This window comes from Camelus ferus, chromosome 31 (genome assembly GCF_009834535.1).
Source record: "Camelus ferus isolate YT-003-E chromosome 31, BCGSAC_Cfer_1.0, whole genome shotgun sequence".
NCBI lineage: Eukaryota > Metazoa > Chordata > Mammalia > Artiodactyla > Camelidae > Camelus > Camelus ferus.
In genome coordinates, this window is record NC_045726.1 from 8179298 (window position 1) to 8196195 (window position 16898).

At 41.1% G+C, this 16898-nt stretch overlaps 1 protein-coding gene across 1 annotated transcript in view; it reads left to right on the forward strand.

Annotated features, from left to right (window-relative positions):
* Nucleotides 1-3511: 3511 nt before the first annotated feature.
* The window catches only part of XKR6 (XK related 6), a 227742-nt gene continuing 214355 nt past the window's right edge, over nucleotides 3512-16898 (forward strand). The window contains exon 1 of the mRNA XM_006189554.2: nucleotides 3512-4729. Within this exon, the coding sequence (XP_006189616.2) occupies nucleotides 4002-4729 (728 nt within the window). The 5' untranslated portion in view covers nucleotides 3512-4001. The remainder of the gene's footprint in view (nucleotides 4730-16898) is intronic.

Sequence of the window (16898 nt, forward strand, 5' to 3'; positions counted from 1 at the left end):
TATTTGAATCAATTAGAAATATGATACCAATTAACTGAACTTGTGTAGAACTCTCAATAACTAGCAAAATGTGAATTGATTCTATTTACATGCTGTATCAGTTTTCTATTGTTCTGTAACAAATTACCACAAACTGAACAGCTTAAAACAACACACATTTATTATCTCACAATTTCTGCGTGGCAGGAATTTAGGCACAACTTGGCTGGGTCCTCCACTTAGCTCTTACAAGGCTGTAATAAAGGCGTTGGCTGGGCTGCGTTCTCATCTGGAGGCTTGACCAGGGAAGAATCTGCTGCCAAGCTTAGGTTGCTGGCAGAATTCATTTCCTTGTGGTTGTATCACTGAGGGCTCTAGTTTCTTGCGAGCTATTGGCAGGAGGCTGCTTCTTCATCCTAGAGGTCACCTTGCCACATGGGCTTCTCCAATATCCAGACCACAAGGGAGGGGGCAGTTCTAGCTTCAGCCTGTTGAGATGGAATCTTCTATAATGTAATGAAATCCAGGATAGTGACATATTGTCACCTCTTCCATATTCTATGGGTTAGAAGCAAGTTGCAATTCCAAGCCACATTCAAAGGGAGGAGATTACACAAAGGTGTGAACACCAGGAGATGAATCACTGAAAGTCCTCTTAGGGTCTGCTCACTACATATGCCTAACTAGACAGTGATTTGGGGTAGGAAAAAAAAATCCTATTCAGGCATATATATTTAGTTAAAGTTTCTTCCCAAAGATTATGTGTAATTATAATTAACCAAAAGTTGGCAGTCCACTGAGATTTTAAAATCAAATAATGCATTGCGTAGCGCTGCCTATTTGGAAAAAGTGACTTATTTTAGGATCTAAAATTTAAATCATTTAATATGCTCCCTCAAAGTTCTTTAGCTTGGAAAATCATAAAATAGAACTGATGAATGCAAGAGATCTATATAAAAGAAAGAATTGTTTTCCCAATTTTTAAAAAGACAATTGATTCTGTTTTGGCTAGGAAAAATTCATCTGTTTCTGAATATGATTTTTATCAAAAAGAATACTAGTTTCTCCTTGTCTTCGATCATAAATGTTGAACCAAAAAAAAAAAAAATACTGGCTTAGAGGGATGCTAGTTAATTAGTTAGCTTAGGACACCCATATGTTGTTAACATTTGCTTTAACTTCTATACTTCCATCAAAGCTATTTGTCTAAAACAAAAACTTAAATTTGTCACCTCCCTGAATCCAAGTCTCTGATGATTTCCCACTGCCTACAGGATCAACTTCAAAGTCTTAAGTCTGACATTTATGTATCTTCAAAAATTGGCCCCAGTCTACACTTACCATCTTACTTTCCTTTCATACTTCTCCTTGCATCCAATGCTGAGGACACGCTGAAGAGTTTAATGAGCCCCAGTACTCATTCATGTCCCTGCCTCTGCACCTGTTATAGCCTCATCTTGGCATGTCTACTCCCTTTTCTGGGAGTTCTAAAGACTTGGTTTATCACTGGATTCCTTGGGCATGGGCAAAGTACTTAATACATAGTAAATACAAATAAAAATTGCTTCAATATGTGAGTCTCAGATTCTTTTTAAAATGAGAGATTGGGTGAAATGATGGTTCCTTGTGGTTCTGTTTTTTTAAGACATTACAGGAACTTAAGAGAATGTAAGACTGTGTATAAATTAATTAAAATTTGTGGTAGAGATTCTAAATGTTACAAGACTGCAGAGGAAGAAGGTATCATTCTGTGTTGGAATAATCAAGGACACTTTTGCAGAAGAAGGTGGGATTTAAAACACAAATTGAAAGATGAGAGTGATTTTGAGCCATTGCTAGCATGATACCTTCTTCCTAGAAGGCCTTCATTAAAAGTTTATTGATTTGAATTTTTGAATTGAATGATAGAGAAAGTGGAGGTGAATAGATTTTCTGAATTAAAACCACCACCACCACCACCACCACCACCACAAGATCAGAAGCTCCAGTGCAGGAATGAGCCAGATATGTGTGGACAATGAGGACATTTTCCTATTAAGAGTGTGTTCTGTTCAACAGTGGAGATTATATTTTAACTATGTAGGTTGGGAAGAAGATTATGGAAGATCTTAAAACTAAGGGGTGTAGCTTGGATTTGGTACCATGGTCAGTAGTGAGCCATTACATGTTTTCACAATACTATGATAGAATGGTTATGCAATAATAGCATGATAGAATTTTAGGCTTCTTAGTCTGATGATAGTAAAGCAGGCTGGATGGGAAAACAAGAGAATAAAGTCACAGGGATTAGATCAGAGGCCTCAACTTGGATATAGATCATTCTTTGTAATTTTTACATCTCTGTATGACTCAGAAAGCATCCAATAAACCTACGAGGGAGCCTCTCACAACAAGTCTCAGAAGAGGGTAGGGCAGATACTAATATTCTCATTTTACATGAGAACTGAGACTCAATCTGGATTTGCCCAAAGCCATAAAACTGACAAGTGGTGTCACTGGAACTCAAACCTATTTTGTACCTTCTTAATCGCTAAGCCCAGTATTCCTGTTATTAAGAAATAAAAATGAAAGGGGAGATACCAAAAACTGAAAGTGAATGATCTATGCAACTTTACAAGGTATGTGAATCAGCATAATTCATTATTATTGTTTTTTTTAAGTTCGAAATGTTCCTTTCACCTGACCAGTAACAACTGTGACCATGTAGCTTGCTCTATCTGGCTTCAAATATACTTTCACTGGAAGATCATTGTAATTCAAATCCATTCAGTGATGCTACACTTTTGTAAATTGTTAGTTAAGATGAAATAGTGTACCCTGCACCTATTTTAATGATATAGCACATTGATAACATTTTCACTTTTTAAAACCATGTTTACTGACAGAGCCTTGGCACCAAAAAATTCTAAAAGGCAATTTTCACACATTCAAATAGCTTGAACAAGTAATTGACACAGCTTAAACTCTATTTCTGAATTTTCCAAATTAACGTCATAGAATTTAAGAATTGCATGCTTTAAAAAAAGTTGATAGAAATACAATTTCAATGGTGAAGAAAATACACTCAAGGTCACAATATGCCAATTCAATCATTGCTCTAACATTCAAGATGCAGATTGATTTTTAACTGGATTTTGCCTGTACTCTTCTTAAGGGAATGGTGGAAGCTTTACTGTAAAAGATGGTAAAGTTGTCAGTGACAAAAAAAAGTCAGGAGGTCAACAGAGGTAAAAGAGGAGAGAGCTGTCTAAATAGAAGTGAGAATAAGTAAGTAGTGTGTGGGACTCTAAATTGACTTCAAAGCAATTTCTAAAGACCCTCAAAATAAGAAAAGAATAAGAGAAATTTAAAAGAAAAGAAGAAAAGAACAAACAGCCAAAGAGGTGAGACACAGCCATTTTGATGGTGGGGTGTTTAACTACACAATGAGGTCATCCTATCTCCCGGAAGTGACACGTAATCACCTGCTTTGCACTAGCTCCGCCCCTTCCCTCAGAGGTCCCGCCCCTCAGTCAGCAGCCGGGAGGGTGTTAGGGGGCGTTTCTCTAGGAGGAAAGCTGTGAGCTGCGACGCTGAGGAAGGGGACCCCAAAACGTCTGGCACTGCCCCTTCCAGGGATCACTTTGGACCGCCTCACTCGGCTCAGCGGGATTCAGAAACGCCGAGGGGTCAACCTGATGGGTTTCGGGGTCAACGGAAGAGGGGAAGGGGAGCCCTGGCGGGGTGAACCCCCCGGCCCCCCGCCCAGCAGCTGAGGCACAGGAGGGCGGCCATCTTGGCCGGGAGGGTAGGGCTGGGGAGCTGCGGGCGCCGTGCGATTGGGGGGCTCGCCCGGAAGTGACGCCAACTACCCGGAAGCGGAGGGGGTTCCCTGGCCCACTCCCCCCTCGTTCGTTTGCTCCCCCGCTTCCTCCCCGCCCCCCTTCCTCTCCATTCGTTTCCCCCCCCTCCCCGTTCCCTGCCTTCTTCCCCCCCCACCCGTCCCTCCCCCCCCAACCTCCGGAGCTGGGAAGAGAGTCAAGATGGCGGCGAAATCCGATGGCGGTGGCGTGGGGGTGGGCTTCGCCCAGCTGCACAACCTGGACGAGGCGGTGGGCAGCGGCGGCGAGGAGGACGGGGAGCCCGGGGGAGGCGGCTGCGGCGGCGGCGGCGACGGCAGCGAGCCTGGCGAGAGCAGCTCGCTGCACATCTGCCACTGCTGCAACACCTCCTCGTGCTACTGGGGCTGCCGCTCCGCCTGCCTGCGCTCCCTCCTGGGCAGGAAGCCGCGCCGCAGCGCCGCCGCCGCCGACGGGGGGGACCAGCCGCTGCAGCCGCCCGCGGACGCCGGCCGCCCGACGCCCTCGGCCGAGCGGCCGCAGCCGCCGCAGGTGGAGCGGCCGTGGCTCGACTGCCTGTGGATCGTGCTGGCGCTACTGGTCTTCTTCGGGGACGTGGGCACCGACCTGTGGCTGGCCCTCGACTACTACCGCAAGGGGGACTACGGCTACTTCGGGCTGACCCTCTTCTTCGTGCTGGTGCCGTCGCTGCTGGTGCAGAGCCTGAGCTTCCGCTGGTTCGTGCAGGACTACACGGGCGGCGGGCTGGGCGCCGTGGAGGGGCTCACCAGCCGGGGCCCCCCCATGATGGGGGCCACTTACGGCCACGGCGTGGGGGTCTCGGCCACGCCAGGGGCGCAGCGCCTGTGCCGCCTCTCCGTGTGGATCTGGCAGTCGGTCATCCACCTGCTGCAGATGGGGCAGGTGTGGAGGTAAGAGCACTGCGGGGGTGGGGGCGGGGGCCTGGCCAGCCAGCCCTGCAGAGGGCCCCGCGGGCGAGGCCAGAGCCCTCCGGAGTGCGCCCCTCCCTCGAGGTGCCCCGCAGGTGGGCCCCTCGGACGGGCCTGGCCCGGGGTCTTACAGGAGGGGTTTGCCACGCACTTACCCTGGCGTCTCAAAAAGACCATCCTTCGATCTCGATCCCTGGCCACGCCTTTTGGCCCAGGGAGGCCCAAGACCCGGTTTGTGTGTCTTCATCCCTGGTTCGCACTTAGCGGAGACCCTGCCTCATCCTTTCCCTCCCCTCCATCTCTCTGGATCTTTATATTCTCATGGTCCCTTTACCCTGTCTCCCAAGGTAACCAGCCGCTAGCGCTTTTTATCTGCACCCTAGCTCGCCTCCTGGGGGGGAACCTTCCTTCTTCCAGCCGGTTTGCACTCGGTTTTGTCCCCCGGTGAGACATCTTCCCCTCTTTCCCGGTCTTTCCTCCGCAGTGGCCTGTGTGGGGCCCTGTGCAGAACCCCTGGCTGCCTCTCCTTTTAGCGCTCCTTTATTCCACGCCCCCTCCCCCCCTTCCTGCAATCCCATCCCCTGCAAATGACTCCAAACCGCTGCTCTCCTTGAAGGAAAATGACTTTTTTTTTTTTTTTGCTGTTTTAGACGTGCCCTCTTCTTAGTGACAGGTAGAATTGTATAGTATGTGATAGGCATAAGCGTTTGTTTTTAACTCACTTCCAGAAAATCACTTAGCCACCTGGTCACCAGTTCTGGTGGAGCACTGATTTTGGTAGCCAGACCAGTGCGCAGGTGATTTATGTTTACACAAGCCCGGAGCGTGGCCTTCGGGCCCTCCCCTGCTTTTGTAAATTTTCCATCTGCCAGGTGAATCCCTCAAACCACTTGCAGGGTTTTTTTTGTTTTGTTTTTTGGGTTTTTTTACTAGCCTTAACTGGCTAAACTAAGGAAATGAGCCCATTAAAACCTTGGTAAATCTGTGCCCTCCAACTTAAATCAGCTTGAGTGTGTTCTGGAAACTGAGTTGTGGGTAAGAGTATTTGCAAGAGGAAAAATCTTACTGAAGAGAAATCACACGGAGCTCTTCAGGTACATGGCTTCTGTGAGAAGACATTTTGCCTAGACTCTGGCTCCTATGCCTAGGGAGATTTTAGGTGCTCTGGATTTCAGTTTACTGAGATGTACTCAGGTTAAGTTCATTGTCTTTTGAATTGTTTGTCCAGACCTCTATTCAGAAGTTTTACTAAAAACATTTCAGAAGGCACAGGATTGAATTAAGTCAAATTGTGAAAGTGAATTCAAGAACTTTGTTCTGCGAAATTTACATGCAGATTCGGGATAAGGGACATGTGAGTGGTTCTTGATTTTCCTGGCGCTCTCAGGATTGTTTACTGGTGTTCCTAGACTGAGCCAAGCAGCCTTTTCCCCCCCTCAGCTCTGTTTGTCTCCAGCTAATTTGTTTCCTGCTGATGGGTTGATAACAAGAGGGGGAATGAAATTTAAAAAAAAAAAAAGATTGGTTAACTTTTATCTATCTATTATGAGCATAATTTGGAGTCAAGGAAATTTTTGAAATATGTTTTGAATTTGAAATCTAAGTCTAAAAACACCCCAGTCCATACTGAATCAAAGGTAGTGTGTTTGATGAGCAGGATGCCTTTTTTGGTTACTTGCAGGTTAAGATATAAAGAATGAGGGCAAGAGGGACAAAAAGTATGAGGAAGAGAGAGATTTTGAAATAGTAATAAAAGTTAACGGCATGTAATTAATAGTCTTCTACTGAACAAGCGGAACATCTCTCTCTCCATGTCTTAGACTCTTAAATGTGGGCAGTCAAAACCTTGGTGTCAGGTTAAAAGTCCTGAAAGAATTGTTTCAGGTGTAATCCATTCTAGATGTTTCTTAGTAGTAAGCTTTTGGGACATACTGAAATTGAAGTTCTGTTTCACAAAATTTTTAGGCAGAATTAATTTTCCCTCCATTGACCTAAACCTTAACTGTATTTGGCAAAGTAGAAGTCCAGATTGTGGGACAAACTGAAAAGGACATTTTAGGTATAAATTTAGCTTTTATACTTGTTTGAAGCAGGATAGTGTATTACTCGGATTTTTACTGAGCTTTCAGGGTCTACAGTGGTATGTATATATATATGTTTTTTTTGAAATGATGCCTGTGATTTTACTATGTCTGAATTTTTGGTCTTTGAAAATTGGAATATATATCTAAATATTTCATAAAGTTAAGATATTAAAAGACATGCTAATTCAGCTAAGTTACTTATTCCATCACACTGTACTTCAAAAGAAATATTTACTGGTGAAGGGTTTTACTTTTTTGTTCCCATTTTTTTCGGTAAGCTTGTTTTGCTTGAAATACTCCTGGAGCAGAATTTGCTCTTTAATACCTGTTAGGCATGTGGCTTGCATGGAAATCATAAGAGCTTTGGAGAAAGGTGTTTATTCTTTCCTTATTTTAATCTCTTGGCAAACTTGTCAGTGTGTGTAAACATAACGTCTCTGCTTTTTCTCAGATTTTTTAGGGTTACATTTGTTCCCTTAATCATGTTTGCTACTTAAATTTTGTTGTTCCATGTGGTCATGTGACATAAGGGTTAAGGTCTAGGAATTTGGTTTGGACCACATTTCTAAGAAAAGATGTCAATGAAGTTATTATGTTGTCAAAACTGATTCCATTAAATCACAGAGTATGTCTCTTCACTTTTTTTTTTTAATGTAAAATTATTTGACTCTTGCTTGGACAAAAGCACAGTGCTAATTTAAGGAAAAGTAATTCCTCTTGACAGTGAGGTGGTAAACTTCCCTTCAAGATGGAAAATACCTGACATCTCTTTTACCAAATGGCTTCACAGATTGTAAGAAAATACTTTTGTCTGGGCCAGAATTGGAGCATGGAAGAGTAGTTGCTGGTAGGGTGATTCGGTTTCATGAACCGCGCTTTGCGGAGCACCAGCGTGTGGTTGAGGTCTGCTGAGTGCGTGCTTTACCTTCACTAACGCCTTGACGTGAAACTTACTGTCCAGCTTACGTGCTCTATTCTGCAGGTGTTTTTCCCGGGGACAGCAGGTATATGAGTCACTGATACCAGGAGAAGGAGTCACACCGGGCTTCGGTTTAGTACAATGTGTTGTTATTAGAAAGTGAGATCATTTTCTTGGAGGGTTGGATCTTAGGAACAGTTTGGTTTAGTATACTTGTTGCATTTTTGTGTCTAAGTTTTTCCTTCAGCAGATCGGTCTTTCTTTGCTTTTGTGCTACTTTCAGAGGGTGCTTAGTGTGTTGGCAGCTCAGTGCAGTCAAGAACCGACAGTTCTTTGAAATTTCATGTAATGTCATGACATGATGTCGCAGCCAAATCATTAATCCCCCTTTTTGTTTATTTTTATGGATATGTTTTAAAATTTTTTCTTAAAGTCTTAATTTTACTTGACACTTTTAAAGTGAATGTCAGCTGTTTTTCATCTTGGTATATGTGGTGGAGTGGAGGGTTGCCTTCCAGGGAGAAAAAAGAAAACGGTGTTTCACCTACCATAACGGGGTCATCAATCTGTGAACAATCTAAAGCTTTGTTTTAGCATTTTTTCCTGTTTCAAGTCCTTGGTTTAATATAGGAACACAGCTCTCTGTATAATCAGCAGCAAATGTTGCTGGGCTGGTGAAGATTTTAAAAATTTCTAACTTTTCATTCCCTTTTCCCTTTCCCCCCACCCCGTATAGGGATGCTTGGAATATTGTGGGGCTTTGTTCTTGTTGAGTATTTTAGAACAGTGGTTCTTAACTCTGGCTGAGAATAGGACCTACTACAACTTAAACAAAAAAATGCCTGAGCATTGCTGGTCCTGCTGAGGAAGAATCTCTGGGTGAGACCCAGGCAATCTTGTTTTTAAGCTCCACAGGTGATCAGATGGGCTTGAGAAGCACTTTTAGAATTGGGTTTCAGGCTTATTCCATTTGGAGATTGTTATTGGATTTGTGTTCTTAATAAATATGATGGAACAGTTGGGAATGGAATGATTTGGTACTGGGAAGTCTGGTTCCTGGACAACACCATAACAAAATGAGTTTACCTTGGAAATATGAGTGTCTAAGTACAGTACTTGAGGCTGTCTCAAGTGTGTGCACTTAAAGTACTCAATGTTTTTTCCTTGGAGCCTAAGTATGGATCTTATTCTAAAAGGATTCCTAGATTCAAAGCATTCTTCAATAAATGTAGCCTCCTTCTTTGCCTTTTATGTAATTCAAATAGCACTTTTATGATTGTGTTGCATGTAAAAGGGAAATTAATTTTGAAATGATTCTCTTAAGTAGGCTTGAGGTAAACATAGCCAGGATTCCAAGAGGTGTTGGGCTGAGTGATCGGTAATGTCCCTCTAGCTCTAGGATTTTGTGATTTGTGAGCGGAAATGTTACCTTACAAATAAGGAAATTCATTCTTGTGGGTCCAGGATGATTACCAGTCATTGTCATGTTAAAAGATTGTGTGTGTGTGTGTGTTTAGGGGGCTTTACATAGTCTGCTTATTACTGGGTGGGAATGTCAGTATTGTAAAAATATCTTTTTTTTTCATTTTGTCCATAAATTTAATGGAATTATGGTTCAAAAGAAACTCAGTGGGATTTTTTGAAGAGAAACTTGGGAAAAATTGATCTGAGGAAAGTAATGTGTTTGAGTAGTCAAAAAAAACCTGGAAAAAGAAAAATTTTGAGACTTACACTATCAAAAAGTGAATATGCTATAAAGTGTCAATAATTAGAACATTGTGCCACTGGTAGAGGAATTAAGCAAATCAGTAGTGAAGCAGAGTAAAGAGAAATAAATTGACATGTTTGTGAGAATTTGGTAGGTAGTCAAGGCAGCATTTCTAATCAGTGAAGGGAAAAAAGATTACCTAACAAGTGATAATTGACTAGCCAGTTGAGGAAGAATTGATCTCTGTTTTTACAGAAACAAAAATTCTAAAAGAATTAGAAGTGTAAACATAAAATGTTAAGCTGTAAAAACACTAGAAGAAAATGTAGGATAATATTATAATCTTACAGTGGGTGAATTTTTTGATACCATCAAGGAAAAAAGGGACAAATTTAACAACATCAGATTGTCTCATCTAGTTATTTCCTTTGCCTCTCCCTCCCCACTTGAGGGAAAAAATTCATAGAAGTACATGATTAGTTGTGAGAGTAAGAAGAGTTATATTTAGATAAAGAGCTACTTCCTAAAAGGAGAGTGACTACAAAGAGAGCGTCTCTGAAGATTATTTCTCATTTTTAAGTGAACAGAAACAGTAAAAGCTTGACATTTATGGTGAATTTTCAAGTGAAGGTGATGAAAAAGTGGCACACTTTGAGTAAAATTGCAGCCAGTGATGACGGATAGTATTTCCAGAATGATCTAGAAACAAAACATCAAAATTTGTATTACAGCAGACTAGCATTCTGGAAATGTAGTAGACACATGTCAGAAATCACAAGCAGTTCATTTCTGCCTTTTATCACCATTTGCTTTGATTTTGTAGAATGTATTCATAAGATCAATTAGTTAGGGTTATGGGATGGATGCATTCCAGAGTGTGGGAAAGAGTAGGCGGGATGCAAAAAGAAACTGTGCCTCAAATGTTGCAATTTTCCCCTTGGACCAGGTTGCTTTGCAGCTTGCTTTCTGCAGACAGGTTTGTGGGGAAAACTTTAGTTTACTCCTGATGTTACTCTAAGTTACCTAGTTTCTTCTAGTGAGAAATTCTGAATTTCTTATTTGGCTCTGCAAGCATTATTATTTTTTTAATCTTGAAAATACAGCCTCATTTCAAAAGTTTAGTGACTTCTGATTTTTGCCTGAAGACAATCCACTATTTACCACTACTGGAGATACTTCAAAAACACAAAAACAAAACATGTACACACAAGACATAGCATAGTATTAAGCATTGAGGGAAACATTGGGGTTAAGAAGTCAGTTTATCATTCTGCAGGTTACAAAAAGATCTCTGGTCTCAATTTCCTTCTGTTATATTTTATCAAGTAAGGAGTTAAATTGATTGATCTTTAAGGTTCCCTCAGTTTTAGAAAGTGTGTTATGCTATAGGTATTAGCACTCTGAAGTTTTAAACAAGGAATTTCAGACTGTAGTTTGAACAATGAAAATATTAAAAAATGTGTATGTTTCCCAGAGCTGCTTTGAAGTCCTATCATGTTTTATGTTGACTTAATTTTTTTCATTATTTTTTAATCACTTTGCTACTTTATAGAGGCATGTTATATATATTGCTAGCTAATGTTGATGTTCATAGTGGATAAGACTTCCTGAGCAACTTGTTATGCTGGTTTATTAGCTACTTTTTTGTATTTGCAATTTCAGCTAAAATTATTTTAAAGTGTCTTTTTATAATCTTTTAAGTTTTCTTACTGTTAGATTAAGCTAAAGCAGTGCATATATCTAAGTTATATCTTTCGCAGGCTTTTCTGAGTTTTTTTTTTTTTTAACCAAGATTCATTTCTAACTGGGGAAGAACTTCAAATCACCTACTGCAATTTATCGTTTGATATGTATTTTCTAGCTTTAAAAAGTTAGTGTTTGTAAAAAACATTTTTAAATGCTAGCTTCCTTGTCAGTTGTGAGCTGTTTCAGAAAATGATTCCAAGTGAATTTTTTTGTGTTTTGTATTTTATTAAGATATAGATACTTTTTTGGTTTAAGTTGAATTTTGGGGGAAGATGGGATTTGCTTGGAGGAGTCAGTGAATATTGTTCTAAGACGTTAATGCCTTGTACACACAAGTCAATCTTAGGTTTTCCTTTTCTGTACGTCTGATGTGGGTAGATCTTGGCATACTGCATTATTTTAATATACTTTAAAACAAACCACAGTATCCTTCAGTATTTTGCGTATTGCTAACAAAAATTTCTTTGTGTGTATTGCTTTTATCCTGAAATATCAAACAAGTGGTTTTTAAAGTAACTTTTGTTTTGAATGCAGTATTTTGGCCTTTTCTCTTTTGGATTGTGAGGAGGCTGTTTCTGTTTTATCTTAGTCATTACTTTACAGAGCATAGATTTTATGTTCATCACTCATTTCTAGGAAGAAATTTGATTATTCAGTTCACAGGAAGGTAGACACATCACTTGGCTTCACAGCACCCTTGGAAGGGAGGTGGGGATGATAGTTCTTGTTTGTCCTGGCCAGATGCTCTCAAAGAATCACAGGTACATGAAATAGAAAGTCTCTCTTTCACCATTATGCCCCCTTTTCATTCCATCTTAAACATACTGCACACGTGAAGAACGGTGGCAGAAGTGAGGAAGACACCAGATCCCCGGCTCCGGAAACCTGCCGATAAGTTAGAGCCGGCAGGGAATTTGGAACCCAGGCCCTTCCATACAGCTGACTGGCTCTGCTTTCTCTCCTCGGCTGTGTTTCTTGGAGTGGTCAGAGAAGCTCTTGTATTAGGATGGGCCAGGGCTTCTGAGAATGTGGATTTGTGAGTCTACTATGGGCTTAAGGAATCAGAACCTCAGGGAGTTGAACCAGTGAATGTATTTTTGCTCAGTCTTTATTGTGGTAACTTTTAAGCACACGGGGAAACTGAAAGAGAAGTGTATTGAACACCTGTTGCCATCTACCTGGATTCTGTACTTGATATAGATAGCTTTATATATGTGCGTTTAACATATATTGTGAGATTGCACCTCTCCATATTTCTTCTCACATACTAAGTAATGAGAATAATTCTGTACAGCTACAATACTATTATCCCATCTAAGAAAATTAACGATAATCCCATACTTAGTCTGTAATTCTAGAAAATCACCTAATAGCTGCTTCATATTCGTATTTGCTCGTTTGTCCCCAGCAGTGTCTTTCATAACCCCCCTCCCCCCGCCAACAGGGATTAATCAAAATTGCTTAATCAGCATTGCTTTTATGTTTCTTTAACTCTAGAACGAAGCTTAAATTTGTCTTTTCTTCATGATGTTGACTTTTGTGGAGTCTGGGCCAGTTCTGTATGCTCCCTGTTTTGGATTGCCTTGTTGTTTCCTCCAAGTGTCAGCTGCTTTCTGTGTCCTGGGTAAACTTGAGTGTGTGTCTAGGGGCTTGATTACATTCAGGCTGCATATTTTTATCAAAAGTACTGCTTTTTACTTACATTTGCGTCATATCACATGATAACCTGGTTCATCCTGCTGTTAGTGACACTGAGTTTTATCTCTTGGTTAAGGATCTGGCTGCCAGATTTTTCTGTATGAAGGTACATTTTCCCCCTTACAGTCAGTAACTAACTTGTGGGGTAAGGCTCTGGCAAGGGTTGATGGCCTGTTTTGTGACAACCTTTTACCTCATGATTTTAGGGGCCATTGAGGATCCTTTCCTGGATAAATTATGAAATTGCTGGTGGGAGATGGGGTTTGTATTTTAAATGAACTCCCTAGTAATTCTTATCTCTCTGAAGTTCGAGAGCCATTGCTCTACTGGAATCAGGACCTGAGAGTTTAAAAAAATTCTGTCCCAAAGAGGTTTTTATGAATCTAGGCACTGGTGGGTTTTCAACTGGTTGTCTGTAGACAGCTTCATATTAGTTTTGGAGGAAAAAATTAAAATATGCCTCGTGTGTCCTTTTGTAATAGCAATAACCTGAGGTAAGGGCTGACAGAAGTATATGTTAACAGGTTAGAATGTATGTCTCCAGTTGAAGGAGAGCGGAGGAGGCATATAGGAGTTACTAAAGTGGAAAGGAAACTGTGATGGAAATTCTACTTTTACAAATATTGTTTCATTTAAATTTTCGTAAGTTTTTCTGTGCCTGTTTTACAGATGAAGAAATGAGTTTAGAGAGGTTAAGTAATCTGATAAGTCACTGGTAACCGAGGAAAGTTTTGAAGCCAGATCTCACTGATGGCAAGAAATGTGCAGTTTTCTCTATCGTATTTCTTTTGTTATACGATCAGGAGGCTCTTTGCACTGATTCCTTTGGGGCTTTGCTATTCTGGCTCATTGGAAGTGGAGGGGTGATCATCGTGAAGCCCTGGGGCCTCTGGATATACAGGCTGAAGTTCTTTGAGATCTCTGATTTCTAGTCTGAAGTATTCAGCTCCGCAGAGAAGATGCACCCTTGTGTTGATTCTCCATTTACCTGTTGGAAACACCAAGAATAGCAGCTCTTTCCTTAAGGTTGCGAAGCAGTTGTTTTCAAATCTTGGCAGTGTGTCGGAATCGTCTGGGGAGTCGGCTGTTTGGGTTCTACCACAAGAGGTTATGGTACAGCAGGTCTGGGGGGTGCCTTGGACTCTACATATTTAAAAAGCCTGTGGTTTTAGGAAGTTCCCCAAGCAGTACACACCAGTGTCTGATCGGACCTGACTCTTAGCTGGAAATGGGTTGTCAAAAGTGGATATTAATCAAATGGTAGCTTTATTTGCCATAGACTATGCTTAAGATTTAGAATACTGTAAAAGCATTTAGCAGTAAAACTGTACAGCATATGCTTGAATATTCTTTTGATTCATAAGCGACTATGGAAATTTGAAGTACTTCAAGGTCATTATTAACACAAATTATCACTGTTGGTGCTCCAGAAGTGCTGGGTTAGAGGCATTTTATTGTGTTGGGGAAATTGATATCCAATCCAGAGTGAATTTCATGTCTCAGATTTTCAGAAATGTTATATTTGTTGAAATTAGTGCCAAGGATAGGATTCCTAAAAAGAAACTGGTGAGTGAAAGGGGAGAGGTGACGTAATAGGTATTAAATAAGTCTCATTAGGAATGGGAACAGAGGGAGCAGAGAGGAGAAATGACTTGACTGCACTCTGCTTGATGGATTCACGGGGAGGAAGAACTAGGGGAGGGCTTGGGAGGGGATTATCGGTGTTTGACTCTGCTGCTCCATGCGGGTAAGGTACTAGCACAGTGGATCAGCAAGGACACCGAAAACCTACACACACCGAAATAACATCCCTTGGAGCTCCGTCTCGGAATGTGCTGTGGTGGTGGTGAGAATACCCAAGCTCCTTGTAACTGGGAAGCTCAGGGTCAGAACTGCCAGGAGGGCCACAGCTGGCAGAGAGGGCCACCCGGTGTCTGGGCAGGCACACTGTAGACTGGGCTGGATCCTCTGTGATTCCAGATCAAAATGAGCAGAACTCTCCAAATCTGCTGTTTTGCTTGGTTATAAGGAATGCAACTTTTGAGTAGTAAACTAAGTTATAACTAAATAGTTATAAATACCCCCATGTATTTAGGATGCTGCCATTTTGCCTTCTGTAAGGCAGTTTTCATTAAAGGTGACTCTGAAGGAAAAGACTGTGCCTTCCAATGAAAGAATCATATACTCAGAATGTAAGCAATCTCAGACGGTTTTGCTAGACCTAGTGGGTGACGGTGTGCTTTTTGATTGGCAGAAAAGAGAAGCTACATAAAGCATTTATTGCTCCATTTGCAAATTAAATAAAAGCTGTCAAAACTGAGCTGAAATTAAAAGCAATCACATTGTAAATTTGAAAAAATCGAGTTAGAATTGTTTGTAGCATTTGTGGACCATACTTGTGGTTTCCAGTATTTGATAAGGGACCACATAATTTTTAGGTAGTTTTCAAGGTGTAGTAGTTTAGGATGAAATGAGATGGTATCTGTCAGGCCTGTTACAAGATTTTGAATGGGGCCCTGTAAGGTTGGAATGTGTCATTTTGCCTGTTTGCTCGGCATTTACTTTCACTATCTCAATTCGTGGTACACACACATCTCCCATAACATGACATATGCGTTCCTGAAAACCCTCTCACTCTGCAAAATCACACACCAAAAATAACAGGGCTGTGGAAAAAATAGGATTAAGGCTAGCCTACTTAAAACCATGTGACTTTACTAGAAATTGACACAACATTGTAAACTGACTATACTTCAATTTAAAAAAACAAGCAAAAAAGTTATGTGATTCTGTAACCAGAGCACTAACAGAAATAATGACAATCCAAATAAAAATAAGAGCACGGAAGTATGGGTGATGTTTGCACTCAGCATCGAACCCAGGTGGTTCTAGGCCTTATTTTATCCTGGGACATGCTTTTCCTTTTTTGGTATGTAGATTCTTGTAGGTTAGCTTCTACTGGAGGCCAGTTTCCCCCAAATTAAAGCCCTGAGCCAGGGTTTAGTCTTCAACGTGTGCATCACTCAGCATCACTAGGTAGTGGAAAGCATAACGGATATTGAAGACACTAAACCAGCCGCCACTACTTGTATCAAAGAAAGGTACTTTAATAAAATTCTCACCATTTTTCTTTTTCTTTTTTCCTCTCCCTAACCCACCCCCCCAAGTCTTTATTATTTGTGAAAAATCTTGCCCTTGATAGCTTCAAAACATTAACATGCTGGGAAGACTCACTCACGGACCCACACTACTTCCCCATCACACTGTTGTCCTTCCCATTCTGCCAGCCGTGTGTGGAAGAACCCACGCTACAGAGGCATGCTTTGTGGCATAACTGCCTTGTTTTTGAATCTGTACTTGGAGATGTCAAGGTTCTGTTGTTTTGGAAAGTTCTAGTTTTGGAGACACGACAGTCTTGCAAGGTTGGGTGAAATTCAGTATTCTTCTCATGCTTTGTTGGCCTTGACATACAGTAAAGAAGTGAATAGGTACTATTTCAATCCACTTTTAAAAATCTGTAACATAGTCCTTGGATGGAATGAGCTATGTCTCAATGCCACATTGACATTTGAACTGCATATATGGAGCAGGAATGGTTTTAAATTTCAGTTCATTTGAAATGTAGTTAGAGTGAGATTTTAAATTAAAATTCATCTGATTATACAGTAAATGGAAAAAAGAGCAACAGTAGCCAGTTGTCAAGGAAAAGACTGATGAGTAGAACAAACAGACGGCTTTCGGCAATATAAACAATCTGTTTTCATAGGGTTGTTTTGTTTTGTTTTTTTAGGATGATTGGGAGAACTTCCACATTAAGGAGAAGTTAGTTAAATGTGAAAGACAGCAATTGTACAGCGTGTATGGTAGTGACTACTACAGTGTGTTTCCTCCGTAACTGTGATAACAAAAATTTCAGTGGCTTGACGCAAGAAATCTGTTGTCTACCCTGGGTGGTCCTGGCTGATAGTGGCTTGGCATCCTTTAGGGGCTCAGCGC